Source organism: Sorex fumeus, unplaced genomic scaffold (assembly GCF_029834395.1).
Source record: "Sorex fumeus unplaced genomic scaffold, SorFum_2.1 ptg000024l, whole genome shotgun sequence".
Lineage (NCBI taxonomy): Eukaryota > Metazoa > Chordata > Mammalia > Eulipotyphla > Soricidae > Sorex > Sorex fumeus.
Window position 1 is genome coordinate 49,079,797 of NW_026606081.1, and position 16,893 is coordinate 49,096,689.

Genomic DNA, 16,893 nt, shown 5'->3' on the forward strand with positions numbered 1-16,893 from the left:
GAGGGAAGAGAGCAAGGATGCTGCCTCCTGCAGGCTGCCCTGGGTGCGGGTGCACAGGGAGAGACGCAAGCCCCTCCCTCCCCTTCCCCTCGCCCCCCCCCCCCCCCACACACACACACACTTCTTCCTGCTCTTTTCCAGGAATACAACCAGTTCTGTGTCATTGAAGAAGCAGCCAGTGCAGGTGACGTGTTGGACCCTTCGGCCCAGGGCCCCATGTGCTTGCTGCCTGGCAAAACCAGGAAGTTTTTATTCAAGTTTGTCGCCAGAACCGAGGACGTGGGAAAGAAGATCGAGGTCAGTCGCGGCCTCTGGCTTGGTGGTTGGCGTGTTCGGGTTCATGGTTGGGCCCCGCACCCAGGCATGCTCAGAGCTGACTCCTGGTGAGGCTTGGGGACCCCGGGGGATGCCAGGGACCAGACCCAGCCAGGGCAGCTCTGGCCGTGCATTCGTGCTGTTGGTCTCTTGGCTGCAAGGTGGCCTGGACAGTAGCCCGTCAGGGTGACCTCCTGGGACTCCAGCCGCCCGGCCGGGGAGGATGGCGCTCCCACGAGCTCACTCCCCGCAGATCACGTCTGTCGACTTGGTCCTGGGCAGCGAGACGGGCAGGTGCGTGGTCCTGAACTGGCAGGGCGGAGGCGGAGACGCCGCATCCTCCCAGGAGGCCCTGCAGGCCTCGCGCTCCTTCCGCCGGCGCCCCAAGCTCCCGGCCAGCGAGGTGCCGTGGGACGGCTTGGCCATGCAGGCCAGCACCATGTGAGTGGGGGCTGCCTCCCGGTGTGGCGCGGCCCGCCCGGTGCCCGGACCCCTAGCTCAGTGGCCACCTCCCCGCAGGGTCATCTCCAGGGTCCCCAACATATCCGTGAGTCTGCGCCATGCGCCGCCTGCCCTGGCCAATGAAATGTACTGCCTGGTGGTGGCCGTCCAGTCACATGAGAAGACCCGCATCCGGGACGTGAAGCTCACGGCTGGCTTGAAGCCCGGTAAGCCTCCCTTTCGGTGGGGAATAAAGTGGTCAGGGCGGAGGTGGGAAGGGTGGGCTCCCTTCAGACTCTTCAAACGCTGCCCTTGGAGGCCCAGCGTTCGTCACGACCATTCTTGGCCACTGGTCCTGCCATTGGGATCAGACACGGGGACCCTCCAGGGGACCCTGTGCTGCCAGGGACCAGCTGAGGGTCAGCTGTGCCAACCTTTGGGCCACCTCTCTGGCCCCTCTGTCTCCTTTTTCTCTTCTTTCTTGATTTTTAAGCAAAATTGTTTGTGTTGTCTTGGGCCCATACCCAGGAGTGACAGTGCACAGGGCTTCCTCCTGGCTCTGTGCTCAGGTATCACTCCTGCTGGTGCTCGGGGGACTCTAGGGGATGTCAGAATCAAACCCAGGTCATCCGTATGTAAGGCAAGCACACTCCCCGTTGTGAGGTGCCGTTAGCTCTGGCCCTCAAGCAAAATAGTTCTTTTTATTTCAATTAATTTACTTAGAAAGTCATGAGGGGAAAGAGAGGAAGTAAATGTTCAGAGAGAACAGATAGCAAAGAGCGAGAGAGTGAGAGAGAGAATGAGAGAGAGAGAGAGAGAGTGCAAGAGCAAGAGAGAGGTATTTAAGGGAGAATGGGGACTTGAAAATGCAACTCGGGCTGGAGAGATAGCATAGCGGGTAGGGCATTTGCCTTGTACGTGGCCAACCCGGGTTCGATTCCCAGCATCCCATATGGTCACCTGAACACCACCAGGAGTAATTCCTGAATGCAGAGCCAGGTGTAACCCCTGTGCATCGCCTGGTCTGTCCCAAAAAGCAAAAAAAAAAAGGCAACTCAAACTCCTATTAAAAAAAAAGTCAGGGCAACTTCATTGAACATTAAATAAGCATTGTTGGGTTGGGGCTGGAGCGATAGCATAGTGGGTAGGGCGTTTGCCTTGCATGCGGCCGACCTGGGTTCAAATCCCAGCATCCCATATGGTCCCCTGAGTACTGCCAGGAGTAATTCCTAAGTGCAGAACCAGGAGTAACCCCAGAGCATCGCTGGGTGTGACCGAAAAACCAAAATAAATAAATAAGCATTGTTAGGGGCTGGGACACTAGTACAGCAGGTGAGGTGCTTGCTTTGTACCCCATGTGAACCCCCAGCACAATCAGGAGTGATCCCTGAGTTCAGAGCGAGGAGTAACCCCTTGGTGTGGCCAAGTGTGGGACACCCCCTGCCCTCGACCCCCTGCACCCCTCCCCAATAAGCCTCACTGGCATCACTGCCGAAGATTAGTTTAAAACACAATTTCCCCATGGGGCCTGCGTCCAGCACCAGTTGTCTCTGCCCATGGGTCAGGGAGTTTCTCTCCGCGTTTCTAGGACAAGACGCCAATTTGACTCAGAAAACACATGTGACTCTTCACGGCACGGAGCTGTGTGACGAGTCCTACCCGGCCTTACTCACCGACATCCCCATTGGGGACCTGAACCCCGGGGAGCAGGTGACGGGGGGGGGGGCGCGGGGCGCGGGGAGGGTGGCACTGGGCTCACATTACCACCTCCCTCCCACTCACATGCAGAACACACACCGGAGGCAGTTCCAGCGCCTTCTGGCACTAAAAAGGAGTTTCCAGAATGAACACATTGGGGCTAGAGGGAGCGAGGTGGGGGGGATCGTCCTTACTTACAGGTGGGAAACGGCCAGCAGCATTTCAGGCAGGCCATTTCCGGTCAGACGATCCTAATGTAAAATTGTTGCCTGATTTTGTTTTTTTTTTTAAAAAGAGAGAGACTGTATTTTGGTGAGAAGACCTTTCCGTTCACTGTCACAAACTTAAAGGTCTTGAACGAGTGCCCAAGAATTCTTGGCCAGTTGAGAATGAGGGTGGGCCAGAGGAGTAGGGGTGAGGGGGAGAGTGCCAAGGTCTAGAGTGTGGGCTTGGGATGCGGAGGACCAGGCCTGGTCCCCGAGCACCGCTGGGGAGCCCAGAACCCAGACTTAGGACCTGGGAGGCGCCGTCTAGAGAAAGCGTTGCAAGAACGTGGCCAGTGGGTACTGGGAAACATCCAGGGCACGGACACGGCCATGGAAAGTGGGGCTGGAGGTGTCATGGTCTGTGGGGTTGAGTGGAATTGTCCCTGCTTTGGTTCCAGCTGGAGAAAATGCTCTTCATCCGCTGCGGGACCGTGGGCTCCAGAATGTTCCTCGTGTACGTTTCTTACCTGATCAACACAACTGTTGAAGAAAAAGAGATCGTCTGCAGGTGCCACAAGGTGCTGTGTGTTTCACATTCCCTCTGCCTCGTCATTGCCCCTGGCCCCCGAGGCGGGTGGCTCGAGGGCTCATAGGTGGAGTGCTGGGTCACATTTGTAGGTGCGTTGGGGGGTGCCATGGGCCACATCCCGGTGTTGTGCATGTGGAGCCGGCGCTCACCCACTGTCCCCCACCCCTTAGTCGTTGACAGGTTGTTTTATTTTTAGCTTGTTTTTGGGTCGCACCCGGCGATGCTTGGGGGTTACTCCTGGCTCTGCACTCAGGAATTACTCCTAATGGTGCTCAGGGGACCATATGACCAGGGATCGAACCCGGGTCAGCCATGGGCAAGGCAAATGCCCTTCCTGCTGTACCAAGGGCATCCAATACTCATGCGTTAGAAATAGGTCTCACTGACTTTTTCCTGGTAGAGAGAGCCAGCCCACCTGAGATTGTGTGCCAGAGAAAACCCCCCAAAAACACAAACACAAAACCCAACCCAAATCCTTTGAAAGACGTTAGTGCTTGTGGCTGCTTTGTGCCATCAGATGAAAGAAGTTGACTTGTCCGCGGAGGGTCCTGAGCAGGGGCATCTCCCTGGATGGAGTCATTTTCCTGTCAGAAAGTCTGGGAGCTGGAGAGATGCAGTGCAGGGGTTAAGGCTTGATTCCTGGGGTCCCGCAGAGTTCCCCAAGCCCCTCGAGGAGTGACCCCCGAGACTGCCCCGTGCCTGGCCCCCAAACCCAAACAGAAGACAGCTTTCGGTAATCCCCGGGAGCTGAGTTTGGGCTCCCGAGCAGGGGGAGGTTCCTCCTGGCTGCCCAGAAGGGCTTGCTCGCAGCAGCACCACCGCCCGTGGTGACACAGGACTCAGGGTTGCCTGTCCGTCTCCCCGCAGGACGAGACGGTCACCATAGAGACGGTCTTCCCATTCGACGTGGCAGTAAGATTTGTTTCTACAAAGGTGCGTTCCGGGCATTGTCCCTGGAATCCCCGGGGTCTGGCTGTGGGTGGTGAGCGGCCACCTCACCTGCTCTTCCCCGCGCCCTGGCAGTTCGAGCACCTGGAGAGGGTCTACGCCGACATCCCCTTCCTGCTGATGACAGACCTCCTCAGCGCGTCCCCCTGGGCCCTCACCATTGTGTCCAGTGAGCTGCAGCTGGCGCCTTCCATGAGCCCCGTGGATCAGCTGGAGTCCCAGCTGGACAAAGGTACGGACGGACGGATGGACAGGGTGCGGGCGCCCTTTGCCTGGAAGGAGGCGGGTGCTTGTACATGTGCAGTGTAAGACCCGGCCGTTTGCTGTGTGACACGTGAACTGAGAATCTTGGACACTTTAGCTCGGGGAAATGTGCATTTGACACGGCAGAAGTTATCACTTGTAGACCTGTGACCTATTTTAGTTAAAAACTTTTGCTTTTGTTGTAGCTCATACATTTGACTATTGTTGGTTGTTAGCAAACGTGGCCATTTTGGTGAACTTTGGAGAATCAGGCTATGTTTACCAAGAAATTAATGTGAACACCCCAGATTTTTTAAAAAGCTCTCCCCCCCCCCTTTTTTTTTCTTTTTGGGCGATGCACAGGGGTTACTCCTGGCTCTGCACTCAGGAATTAACTCCTAGCAGTGCTTGGGGGATTGAACATATGGGATGCTAGGAATCGAACCCAGGTCAGCCACGTGCCAGGCAAACGCCCTACCTGCTGTGCTATTGCTCCAGCCACTTCAAAAAACTTTCTTAATAGGCTTGAATTAGTGTTTTTGATATACTCTTTTTTTAAAAAAAATGTTTTTACATACAGAGCTTCCATATCGTTGCCTGGTTCTTATTTTAAAATTTTACTTTAGGCACTGTGAGGTACTGTTAGTGGGAGGCTTTCACGCATGGAACATTTGAGTACTACACCCTCCGCCATAGTCCCGGTACCCCTCCTCTTCCCCCCCAGCACTCCTGCTGCCGTCAGCTTCCTGCTGGAAAAATACTTTGGGGGTCAGTGATATGCAGTACCCCACACAGCAGAGATCAGTAGTTCCTGGCTTGTGCTCCGGAGTGCCCCCTGGTGGCGCTGGGGGACTCTACAGGATATTGGTCAAACCAGGGCAAGCGTCTGAGTTCCTGCGCTGGCTCTCTGGCTGTCCTTAAAATGATTTCAAGGAGTTAAAGATGGATTAGCATCTTTGCCACCTTTTGCTGTAGATCAGTCCACCCACAATCATACCCGTGATTTTTCTCTGCATCCTTCCTTGGAAACAGTTCTGTTGAGGGATATTGTTCTTGTTTGATAATCTCACTTAGGACCGGAGTGATAGGACAGCAGGTAGGGCGTTTCCCTTGCATGCGGCCGATCTGGGTTGGATCCCCAGCATCCCATATGGTCCCTTGAGCACCACCAGGAGTAATTTCTGAGTACAGAGCCAGGAGGAACCCCTGCGCATCGCCGGGTGTGACCCAAAAAAACAAAAAAAAGAAAGGAAATCTCATTAATCTACTCAAGGCACTCAATGTCTGCTCTCATTTAGGGGCGATACTTTGGGTGCTGGGGATGGGACTCGAGTGGGTCTGATCCCCGAAGCCTGAGCGTCCCACCAGGAGGGGCCCCTGGAAATGGACTGGAGTGTGAGGGCGGGAATCTCAGGAAGGTTGCTTTGGTTGGGCCCTTGTTTGGCCCGAGGACATCTGGTATGACAGTGATGAGAAGCAAATGCCCTGGCTAAGGAGTCAGTGACCACGGGGTTCTGTGGGGAGGCCACGTGGGATGATCAACAAAGGGTATTATTTTTACTTTTTTTCTCTTTCGTTTGGGGGCCATACCCAGCGATGCTCGGTGGTTACTCCTGGCTCTGCACTCAGGAATTGTTCCTGACAGGGCTCAGGGATTTTGTGGGCCAGCGATCAACCCAGATTGACTGAGTGCAAGACAAGTACCCTCCCCACTGACCTATCACTCTGGCTCCTGAATTCAAATTTTTACTCACAGACACTCTTGTCACAGACATACAGATCTATGTTATTTTAGTTGCAATGGAGTATTAGATAGGGTCAAAAAAAAATACTGAATGGGAATTTTAAAAAGTTTTTTTGGGAGGGGGGGCAGGGCATGGGTGGATCACACCCAGAGATGGTCAGGGTCACTTCTGGCTCTGCACTCAGCAATCACTCCTGGCTGTGCTTGGGGGGACCATATGGGATGCAGGGGTCAAACCCGGGTTGGCTACATGCAAGGCAAATGCCCTCCCTGCTGTACTATCACTCTGGTGCCAAAAATGTCATTTTGTATCAGGCCAGAGAGAGGGGTTAAGGCACTTGCCTTGCACACAGTGGGCCTGGGTTTAACCCCGGCACCCCTGATGGTCCCCCAAACCCAGCCAGGAGTGATCCCTGAGTACAGAGCCGGGAGTAAGCCCTGAGAACCACCAGGTATGGCTCCCCCAAAGCAAACAACAAACAAAAGGTCACTCTGTAGTCCCTGAACCGTCATGTCCAAGTGTGTGTAGATGAACTACAGCTGCTAAGGCACTCTGTTTTTTTTTTTTTTGTCCCAAGACTCAGCGGTGGAACTGTCCCTTCCCGGGTGAAGCCAGGGCAGCGGGGCTTAACACCCGTCTCTTCAGTTGTCTTACAGACCGGTGAGAGCGCCAGCGAGTGCTTCTGTCTGCGGTGCCCGTTGGTGGGAACCATTGAAGGCGGAGTAGCCACGGGCCATTATATCATCTCCTGGAAAAGGTAAGGTGGGCCCTCCGACCTGTCCTGCATCAGGGTGCTAGTCTCCTGTGGGTGGTAGTTGCCCTCGGCTCTGGAGAGCAGATTAGGGTCGCCGCATTCTCACTGACCACAATCAGGAGCAGAGAGAGACTCCAAGGGATGCTGGGACCTTCCCCCATGTTTGCTGCTGCAGTTTGTAAAGGATGAAAATGTTTCTTTGTTTGTTTTTGTGTTTTTTTTTTTTTTTTTTTTTTTTTGCTTTTTGGGTCATACCTGGCAATGCACAGGGGTTACTTCTGGCTCAGCACTCAGGAAGTACTCCTGGCGGTGCTCAGGGGACCCTATGGGATGCTGGGAATCGAACCCAGTCGACCGCAAGCAAGGCAAGTGCCCTCCCTGCTGTGCTATCGCTCCAGCCCCAAGGATGAAAGTTTTGCCAAAGGAATTCTGGTGATGGGACCATTAAGACACATGAAGTAGGAGAGAATGCCCTGATGTTTACCGGTAGAATTATTCCCAGCTGAACAGCCACGGCTGGTCAGTCACAGGTGACAGCAGCAGTCCAAGCTGCAGCAGGTGACCTGGGACGATATCCAGCAGCTGGGTCAGTCCCTCCTGTCAGTGTCCATTTGGGGCTCTTATTTGATCTTATTTTGGTCTCTTGGGTTTGGGCCCACACCCGGCGATGCTTAGGGGTTACTCCTGGCTCTGTACTCAAGAATCACTCCTGTCAGTGCTTGGGGACCCTGTCAGATGCCATGGCTCGAACCCAGGTCAGCCACGTGCCAGGCCAGCGCTCTCCCGCTGTGCTCTTGCCCATCCACTCTGAGCTTTTCAAGTTGGTGTTTCCCCAGCAGTGACAGTTGTGTGATAGAGGAATCAGTCTCAAGATGATGGGAATTTAAGACTAAATGAAAGGAACCAAATAAATGGGAGAGAGAACCAAAACAGGGTGACTGGAATTCAGATAAGAATTAAGTGTTGTAGGGGCTGGAGTGATAGCACAGCGGGTAGGACATTTGCCTTGCATGCGGCCGACCCGGATTCAATTCCCAGCATCTCATATGTTCCCCTGAGCTACCCAGGAGTAATTCCTGAGTGCAGAGCCTGTGCATCGTCAGGTGTGACCCAAAAAGCAAAAAAAGGAAGAAAAAAAAAGAATTAGAAGTGTTGTAAACTAGTCCCTTTCGGGTATGGCTCGAACGTCTTGTATGTAAACAGTGCATGAGATGATTGGGAAAAAAGGCTTGGAGAAATGGGATTTGTTTCTGATGTCTGTGCTCAGGGCTTACTTCTGGCTCTGGGGGTCACTCCTGGTGGGCTGGGGGGACTGGATGGGGAACCTGGATTGAGCCCTGTGGGCCGTGCTCCTGGCAAGAGTCTCCCCCACTGTGCTACTGCTCTGGCCCCAGGAAAAAGGGAGTTTCCCTAAGTTAGGAAAACCCGCCCCTTCCTGCCTCTGCATCTCCCCTTTTGGCCATTAGTGTCATGTCCCGGGATGGTTATTAGGGCAGCATCCCGTCCCGGCGGGGCCCTCTGACCTCTGTGCCGTAGGGGACAGCTGTGGACGCAGCCTGTTCCCCTCTCAGGATTGCTGGCTGGGTCCTGGCTGGTGGCAGGTGGGCGGGCGCCGTGTCCCTCTGCGTGTCCCCCAGGAGATGGGGGGCTGCCCGGAGCCCGGGGCAGGGGTGCGTGTTGGAGTGCAGGCAGTGGGCCTCCGTGGCTCCTGCCAGCAGGGGCCCAGGGCTCCGGCCCCCGTGAGCGGTTCTGGGGCAGGGCCGTCCATATCCACCCCTCCACGGCCGGCGCGGACAGGGGCGGGTTACCAGCGCCCTTCTCTGCCCCAGGGCCGCGGCCATGGCGGACGTGCCCGTCATCCGCACCCCCGTCACCCTCCCGCATGTGCTGGTGGAGAACATCCCGCTCCACGTGGATGCAGGTGAGGGCGCTGGACCTGAAGGGGCGGGGCCGGGAGGGGCGGGGCTTGGAGGGGCGTGGCCGGGAGGAGGGCGGGGCGTCACCGGGTCTGCGCTCTGGCCTAGGCCCCTTTGATCTGCGACCGCCCATCCCGGCACTGGGAAGCAAAGCCCCACAATGTTCAGCCCCTGTCACGGAATCAGGGACTCTTTTTTTCCTGTAAATGCTCATTTTCATTATACTACACACTTTAGTTTTCATCTCAGATGATTTCCGCACTTCCCTCGTACAAGTTCTTCCAATATCCTAAAGAAAATGACAAAGCTATCCCATTGATTTGTAAAAAAATAGACAATGAAACTTGTATATTGATCTCACATTAGAAGTTCTCAGATTTTAGCCCGTGACCAAACAAATTAAACTTCTTTAAATCCAGTAGGATACCTGTGACAATTAGAGATAAATTGCCTAACACCCGTGCAGCAGAGGGGTTTGTAGATATGTTCAGTAGTTAGCCATGCTAGGGGTATTTTAAAATTCCCATTCAAAGGGCAAGAATTAATTTTCTTCCTTTTCCTGTGGAGCTGGGGATGAGGTCCCAGGCCTCCGACATTGAGAGCCGTGTGCCCTGCCTCTGAGCCCCATCCAAGTCCTGCAAATCCCAGTAACAGGCTCCTGGCTCCTGCAGACAGTTGTTCTTGTAACGGAGCAGCTCCTCTGCCGGCTACACTTTCTTCCCCTTACTATTTGTGAAAAGTAGGGGCTGGAGCGATAGCACAGCAGGTAGGGCCTTTGCCTTGCACATGGCCAGCCCAAGTTCGATCCTCAGCATCCTGTAGGGTCCCCCAAGCATCGCCAGGAGTAATTCCTGAGTGCAGAGCCAGGGTACCCCCTGTGCAATTGCTGCGTGTGACCCAAAAAGAAAAAAAAAGCGTCATGGGTCAGAAAATCGGGAGGTCGTGTTTTGAGAGTAGCGTGAGCAGATGTGCTCTATTGTGATCAGATTCCAGTGTTGAGGGAGTTTGCGCTTGCTGAAGGATCGCCACATTGCAGTGGAGGGGCACTGCTCACTCATTAGATCCACAGATGGGGGTGGGGTGGGGATCCCTGCCTCTCCCCGCACCCCCACGCGAAGCCTCCCCAGGCCTCCTGTCCGCCCTCCTCTGCCTCCCCCTGCCTACAGAGCTTCCTGCCACCCGGACTTTGCCAGTTTCCTTCGTGTTTTTTCCTCCCCCTCCACGGCTTCTGTCACATTCAGGCTCTGACTGGGGTTAGACTGTTTCACGGTTAGCTGTGTGTGTGTGGGGGGGGGGGGGGGCGGGGGATGGTGGCGGGGGAGGGGGTTGGTCAGCAGAAGGCACCCCCAGACCCTTGTATCCGTCAGAGATGCAGCTCGGCTCCTGCTGGTCTCCGGCCCACCCAGCCCGTGCATCTGACGACGCCCCAATTCTCTTCAAGTCCCAGCTTTTCCATGCGAGGCTGGGGCTGTCCCAGCTGGACCCCGGCTGTGAGCCTTAGCCGGGCCTTGCGGGGGCTGACGGGGTGACGGGCTGCGCCTTCTCCCCAGAGCTGCCCTCCTTTGGGCGCGTCCGCGAGTCGCTGCCCATCCGCTACCGCCTCCAGAATAAGACCAGCGTGGTCCAGGACGCGGAGATCTCGGTGGAGCCCAGCGACGCCTTCATGTTCTCAGGCCTGAAACAGGTCAGCTGCGGGTGCAGGGAGGGGGCCAGGTGGGGGGGCGCGGGGTTCCTGCAGACACACCTCTGCCTCTCCGCCCGTGCTGGCTGCGCCCTTTCAAGGGAGGCACAAAGGGCAAAGGATGTGCCCAGTGTCCCCGGGTCTCCCAAGCCCCACGTGTGGTGGTTTAATTTTCAACATCTCCCTCCCCCCCCGAAGTTCTGTACTATAAAAATCCCTCAAAGGGGTCAGCGATCGCACAGCAGGTAGGGTGCTTACCTTGCACGCGGCCAACCCAGGTTCAATCTCCGGGACCCCATAGGGTCTCCCAGACGCCCCCTCCCCCAGCAAGAGTAATTCCTGAGGGCAGAGGCTGGAGTAACACCAGAGCACTGCCAGTTGGGGCCCCAAAACCAACCAACCAACCAACCAACCAACCAAAAAAAAAATTCCTCAAAGTGGGGCAAGATGAAAAGTGCAGCCTGGCCGGGTTCAGTTCCCGACCCAGCACCAGCCGGAGAGCCCCTGAGCACAGAGCCAGGAAAGTTCTGAGGGGGCTAGCTGTGGCGCCCCCAACTTATTTGTTCTTTTAATTTTTGCTTAGTTGGGACTGCACCTGGGTGGGCTGAAGGTAGGGGATGGGTTTGGGTGCCGCGGTGCTGGCCCCCAAAGCCCCCCCATATACAAGGCAGGGTGCTGCCGTGAGCCCACCCCAGCCCTCCTGCTCCTCCTCCTCCACCCCCCCCCCCCCATGGAACCCCATGGAAGCTGCAAAGTGCTCCGTAGAAGGGAGATCGTGCGTGCGTTCACTTGGCCCACTCGGCTCTGCAGTCAGGTCTGCCCCTGAGAAGCCAGGCGGGCGGGAGGGAGGCGTGCACCCTGCAGGGCTGGGGCTGCCGCTCTCTCAGAAACGGGGGTCCCACGGCCCGCGGCTCCTGAATGAATGGTGGCATGGGCTTTCCGGGATTCAGATTCGGTTGCGCATCCTGCCTGGCGCCGAGCAGGAGATGCTGTATAACTTCTACCCGCTGATGGCCGGCTACCAGCAGCTGCCCTCGCTGCACGTCAGCCTGCCGAGGTTCCCGAGCTTCACCACCCAGCTGCTCCGGCGCTTCATCCCCACCAGGATCTTCGTCAAGGTGAGGCGCGGGCGCGGCCTTGGCGTGACGCGACCGCGCAGAGGTGGCCCTGAGCTGATGTCAGGTGGCCCGGCCCGTTTAAGTCTGTACACAGAGTTCCGCATCAGAGATCGGAGTTTTCCCGTGACCTTTTTTTTTTTTTGGATGTGTTTTTCCTTAATCTTGCCCCACCTGCCACCCCATCCCAGGCCCAGTGAAGGAAATGGGTAAACTATTGGTTGGTTTGCAACTGGGCTTGGAATCAAAACGTGTTCGCCTTCTCCATGTGCGCCCCAGACCTCCTCAGTTCTCTCTGTGACTCTGGGCTTGGCTTTCTGAAAAAACGCCCCTGGGTTGGGGGCTGAGCTCTGGGGGCTGAGCTCTGGTGCTGCGGGCTTCAACGGTGGCAGTGTCCAGGGCCCTGCAGGGGCGAGTGAAGACTGCCAGCAGCGTTGTCAGTATAGGTGGGTGTGTTTGGGGGGGGGGGTGGTCACAGATATGTGAGGGGGTGTATGCGTGTGGAGAGGCAAGCCAGAGTGTGAGGAGACGGGGGTGGAGGAGAAAGTGTGTATGTGTGTGAGAGCGCGTGAGCAGGAGGGTGGGCCTGGGAGAGGCAAGATCAGGACAGGAGGGTGTGTGAGAGGGAAGGTGTGTGTGTGAGGAAGAGGGTGGGAGTGTGAGAGAAGGTGAGTGTGTGAGGGAAGGTGAGCGTGTGAGGAGGTTGGGAGTGTGATGGGAGGTGATTAAGTGTGAGGAAAGTGAGGGGATGTGAGAGAGGTGAGTGTGTGAGGAGGAGGTGGGAGTGTGAGGGTGGTGAATGTGTGAGGAGAGGGTATGAGTATGAGGAGGTTGGGAGTGTGACGGGAGGTGATTGAGGTATGTGAGGAGGGTGTGAGTGTGAGGGAGTTGAGTGTGGACGTGAGTGTGATGGGAGGTGATTGAGGCAAGTGTGAGGAAAGGGTGGGGATGTGAGGGAGGTGAGTGTGTGAGGATGAGGTGGGAGTGTGAGGGAAGGTAAGTGTTTGAGATGGGTGGGGTAGATGTGTGAGGGAAGGTGATTGAGGTGAGTGTGTGAGGAGGAGGTGGGAATGTGAGCGAAGATGTGTGAGGAGGAAGGTATGAGTGTGAGTGAGAGGGAATTGGCCGCCCTGGCCTCTCTCTTGTCCTGTCTGTGAGGTGGCACTCTGTGTGCTCATGCGGGCCTTGCTCCCTTGGTGACTGGCATATGTGAATCATGGAGACCCTCTCACCCTCTTAGCCAGGCTAATGTAGCTTCAGAACTGCTCCCCTCAGCCAGGTCTGTGGGTTCCTTCAAGCTGGGGACACGTGAGGGTTCTGAGTCACACGTGAGGGTTCTTCAGTCACCTGAAGCTGATGTAGCTCAAGTCCCTGTCCTGGGCGCTGGAGTGAACGTGGCAGAAAGTGCTGGAACACAGGGTAGGAGAGGAGTGACCCAGGAGATCAGGAACCTACAGGATGGGGGCAGAGGGGTCACATGGTCACTGTCCCGGGCTCAAGTGAAGGAAGAAGGTGGACTGAGAGAGAAGGTTCCCTTGGTACTAGTGACGTTCGTTCCTTTCAGAGCAAACTTCCCATTATTGGCACTTGAGGCACTCGAGGGGGCTTGGCCCCGTGGTTTGGGCTGCGACCGTGTGGTTTGGGGGTGTGGCGCTGTGCTTTGGGGGTTTGCTGGTAACGGCCTTTCCTTTGCTTTCTCCCTCCAGCCGCAGGGCCGGCTCGGGGACGACGCTTCTATTGTGGCCGCGTGATTCAGGAGCCAGCCCGGCTCTGCGCCCCTCGGCCTCCCGTTGTGAACTGTAGCCTCGATCATGGTCAAAGTGCATCTATTTTTTAACAGATATTATACCAGCTCTGCGGAGGAACTCCTGCTTCAGATATTAGGAAAAAAATCTATCCTATAGTTTCACAAATAAATATTTGGAATCTGTCAGTGTGACGTGGAGGGGTGCGTCTCTCGCGGTCGCCTCTTGGGAAAGCCGGGACTTGGCACGTGCCATCTCAGTAGAGCAGTGCCCCAGGCCTAGAGTCCAGAGTCTACCTCAGAAAGAACGTGTTGTTCAGGGGCCCCTAGAGGGACGAGAAATCCACCTTCATGAGCCGAGCGCGTGCCCAGACCCATTCTTGGCGTTGCACGTTTAATCCCAGTGGTAGACAGGGAGGGTGTGAAAGGACCTTCAGCTTAACCGTGTCAGCCAGGCGGGGCGTTCCGGAAGCAGGTTTGTATTTCTCAGGGGTAATCTGTCTGAGAGGGTATGAAAATCCATCTTATTTCCTGAACCAAGCTGAACAAGAGCTTTCCGTGCAGTTTCAACCTCCAAAATTCCCGAAAATCCATGTAAATAAAAATCATATGGCGAAAAGTATTCTTTATTTAAAAAATTTTAAAAGGAACTGATTTCCTGGAGAATCACATTATTTAAGTCTCGGGGTTATAAAAGGAAAAGGAGCAGGCGAAATAAACATTGTCTTTTGAGTACGTTTGCATGTCTGGACCTTTTATTTTATTACGTGGTTTCACTTCACAAAACCACTCTTCCTCCTGAGAGCACTGTGGTGTGAGGTGGTGGAGTGGGGGGTGCATGGGGTGGGCAGGTTGCCCACGAGGACACTCTGGCCAGGCACTGGCCTGTCCTGCGGAGCTTGTCTGGGCCACGGGCGGCTGCGTCGTCTTCAGTCTCGGCTCTGCTGTTTCCTGCCTCAGTGACTCTGCTCTGGCAACTCACCCTCTGTATGTCGCTATTGTTGCAGTGGGATGGAGCCATGTGGCAGAAATGCAGGGCACACCTTGGCCACTGAGCCACGTGCATCCACGGCCGCGGCTTACTGGCCATAGGCTTAGGGGCAGCTGGGAAGACTCTTGCAAGCTTGCAATGAGGATGATAAAAATAGACGTCTGAGAAAGGCTTGGAACGAAGAGCACCTTCGGGCTTGACCTGTCACCTTCCAGTGACCTACCTAGGGGATCTTCTTAGGGGGTCTGCAGAGCGTCTTGTCTGCTGCAGCTGGTGTCAGGATGTGGGGCTCCGTTGTGTTTGAAGCACACGCATGTGGCCATACTGTGTAGCTTGTGAGTACCTAAAGGCAGAGCATTTCCCGAGAGACTCATTCTGCACGCACTCTTCATTGACACAGAACTGACACGCAGAACTTTCTTTTCAGGTACATAGTATGAGGGTTGGGTCTGTACATATCACAGGTCAGTGGAAACCTGTCCCCATGCATAGGCACACGAGAGTCTGTACTCTCAGATTTTATAACTGACTTCATAATTATTGGTTTTTTTTGGGGGGGGGCACACCTGGCAATGCTTAGGGCTTATTCCTGGCTCTGTGCTCAGGAATGACTCCTGGCAAGTGCTCAGGGGACCATATATGCTGTTGGGGATTGAACCCGGTTAGATGTGTGCAAGGCAAATTCCCTATCTGCTCTACTCTCCCTCCTTTGCCCCTCCAGTTTGTTTAAAACAATTCCTGGATAAGTTGCAAAACTGGTCACATGGTCCACTCATAGGCAATTGCTTGTCGTGTGGGACAGTCAAAAAGACTTTTGAGTTCTCCGAAGACTGTGCATGGGCGTCCTGTCGGCACCGCCAGTGTCAAACACGTCCTGTGTCAGAACAAATGAGCTGCCACCACCTGCTCTACAGGGTTTTCTGGGGTGCTGGGAGTCAGGGCCACACACGGGAGCACCTTCTCTGCCATGGCGCCCCCTCTCTGGCCCCCGATGGGCACTTCAGAGCAACCCTTGGTGACAGGAGACTCCACCTTCCCTGCACTCAGTTTTGTTACCCTGCCCTGTGGACGTGGAACCTTTCACACACACGGGGTGTCTGCCACAAAGCAGCCTTAGTTGCCAGCAACTTATATTGGCATTATTATTATTATTTGGGGGAGGGAGGGGGCAAGGTTTGGCCACACCTTTCAGTGCTCAGGGTTTACTCTTGCATCTGTGCTCAGGGGTCACTCCTGGTGGGACTTAGGTGACCCTAAGTCACGGGATGGGGGATTGAACTGGGGTTGGCCGCACTCAAGGTCAGTCCCTTAACCCCTTGTGCTTTCTTCCAACTCCTGTTTCCATTTAAGGTAGATTTAAAATGGAAACTTTTCATTAAAAAACATGAAATAATTATGTTCTGCACCTCCAAAAACCAGACCTCAACCATGTGTGTTGCAGGATTCGTTAATGTCACATGGACTAACTGCCGTTCACTTCTGGCTTTCACCAAACATACTCACCTTAGGAGCGCCCATGTTGTCATAAAATGCATCATTTTATCTTTTTTTTTTCTTTTGGTTTTCGGCCACACCCAGTGATGCTCTTGGATCTGCACTTAGCAATTACTCCTGGCAGTGCTCAAGAGAATATATGGGATGCTGGGGATCAAACCCATATATTAGCTGTGTGCAAGGCAAGGGTCTACCCACTCTGCTAGTGCTCCAGCGCCCGTTTTGTCTTTTTGAAAATTTTTTTTTAAATGTTATTTTTCTAAAGTTGTTCACAATAATTTATTACAGTCAATATTCCAACACGAATCCCATCACCATTTTCCTTATAGGAAAGTGTGTGAAGACTATTGTGTCTCATCCTCCAGCCCTCAAGTCATCCCCTGGCCCCTATTGCTGGCTCACAGTGAGTATGCCTGGGCACGCCGTGCCCCTGTGCTTGCTCTCGACTCTGTTTTGTGGTGGCTGAAGGTTTCTGGAATGAAAAAGTCTGAGAGACGGCGAGAAGGCATGCAGAGGCAAGGGGGTAGGAGAGGAAGCAGCGAGAGGACGGCTTCCCTATTCCTCCCGGAACTGTTGGGGTTGCATTGCCAGTGTTCCCGAGCAGGTAATGTTCCACGAGCTAAGTTTGGGGTCTGGGGGTCTGGAAAAGTTGTTAAGGAGAATCAACCAAGGAAGGCAGTTCAGTGATGAGGGCTGGCCAGAATCTGCCGGCCAAGCGCTCGAGTACAGAGGGTGGGGTTGGGCCCAGATCAGCTGCTCTGCCAGGGCAAGGCCCTCTTGAAATTCAAGGACTCGGGGGCAAAGCTTGTCTGCTCAGCTTTCCAGGGCTCCTCTGGTCGAACAGGCGGGGTTAGAAAAGTGGTTGCGCTTGGGGGAGAGCCAGCCACGCTTGTCTCAACAAAGGACTGAAACCCAAATGCCAAGTGTAGAGTAAGTCGAAAAATAAAGAGCCCCAGATCCAGGATGGAGGGAACAGTGCAGGAGGCGCACCAGGTTAATCAGGTTAAAAAATG

General features: G+C 54.9%; 1 protein-coding gene across 1 annotated transcript in view; it reads left to right on the plus strand.

Annotated features, from left to right (window-relative positions):
- Positions 1-13,596, plus strand: part of TRAPPC11 (trafficking protein particle complex subunit 11) — a 36,606-nt gene extending 23,010 nt beyond the window's left edge. The window contains exons 19-30 of the mRNA XM_056114370.1: positions 142-297; positions 569-756; positions 835-983; positions 2,345-2,466; positions 3,119-3,238; positions 4,117-4,182; positions 4,273-4,429; positions 6,831-6,942; positions 8,769-8,860; positions 10,406-10,539; positions 11,487-11,654; positions 13,358-13,596. Of these exons, the coding sequence (XP_055970345.1) occupies positions 142-297; positions 569-756; positions 835-983; positions 2,345-2,466; positions 3,119-3,238; positions 4,117-4,182; positions 4,273-4,429; positions 6,831-6,942; positions 8,769-8,860; positions 10,406-10,539; positions 11,487-11,654; positions 13,358-13,402 (1,509 nt within the window). The 3' untranslated portion in view covers positions 13,403-13,596. The remainder of the gene's footprint in view (positions 1-141; positions 298-568; positions 757-834; positions 984-2,344; positions 2,467-3,118; positions 3,239-4,116; positions 4,183-4,272; positions 4,430-6,830; positions 6,943-8,768; positions 8,861-10,405; positions 10,540-11,486; positions 11,655-13,357) is intronic.
- The last annotated feature ends 3,297 nt before the right edge of the window (positions 13,597-16,893 follow it).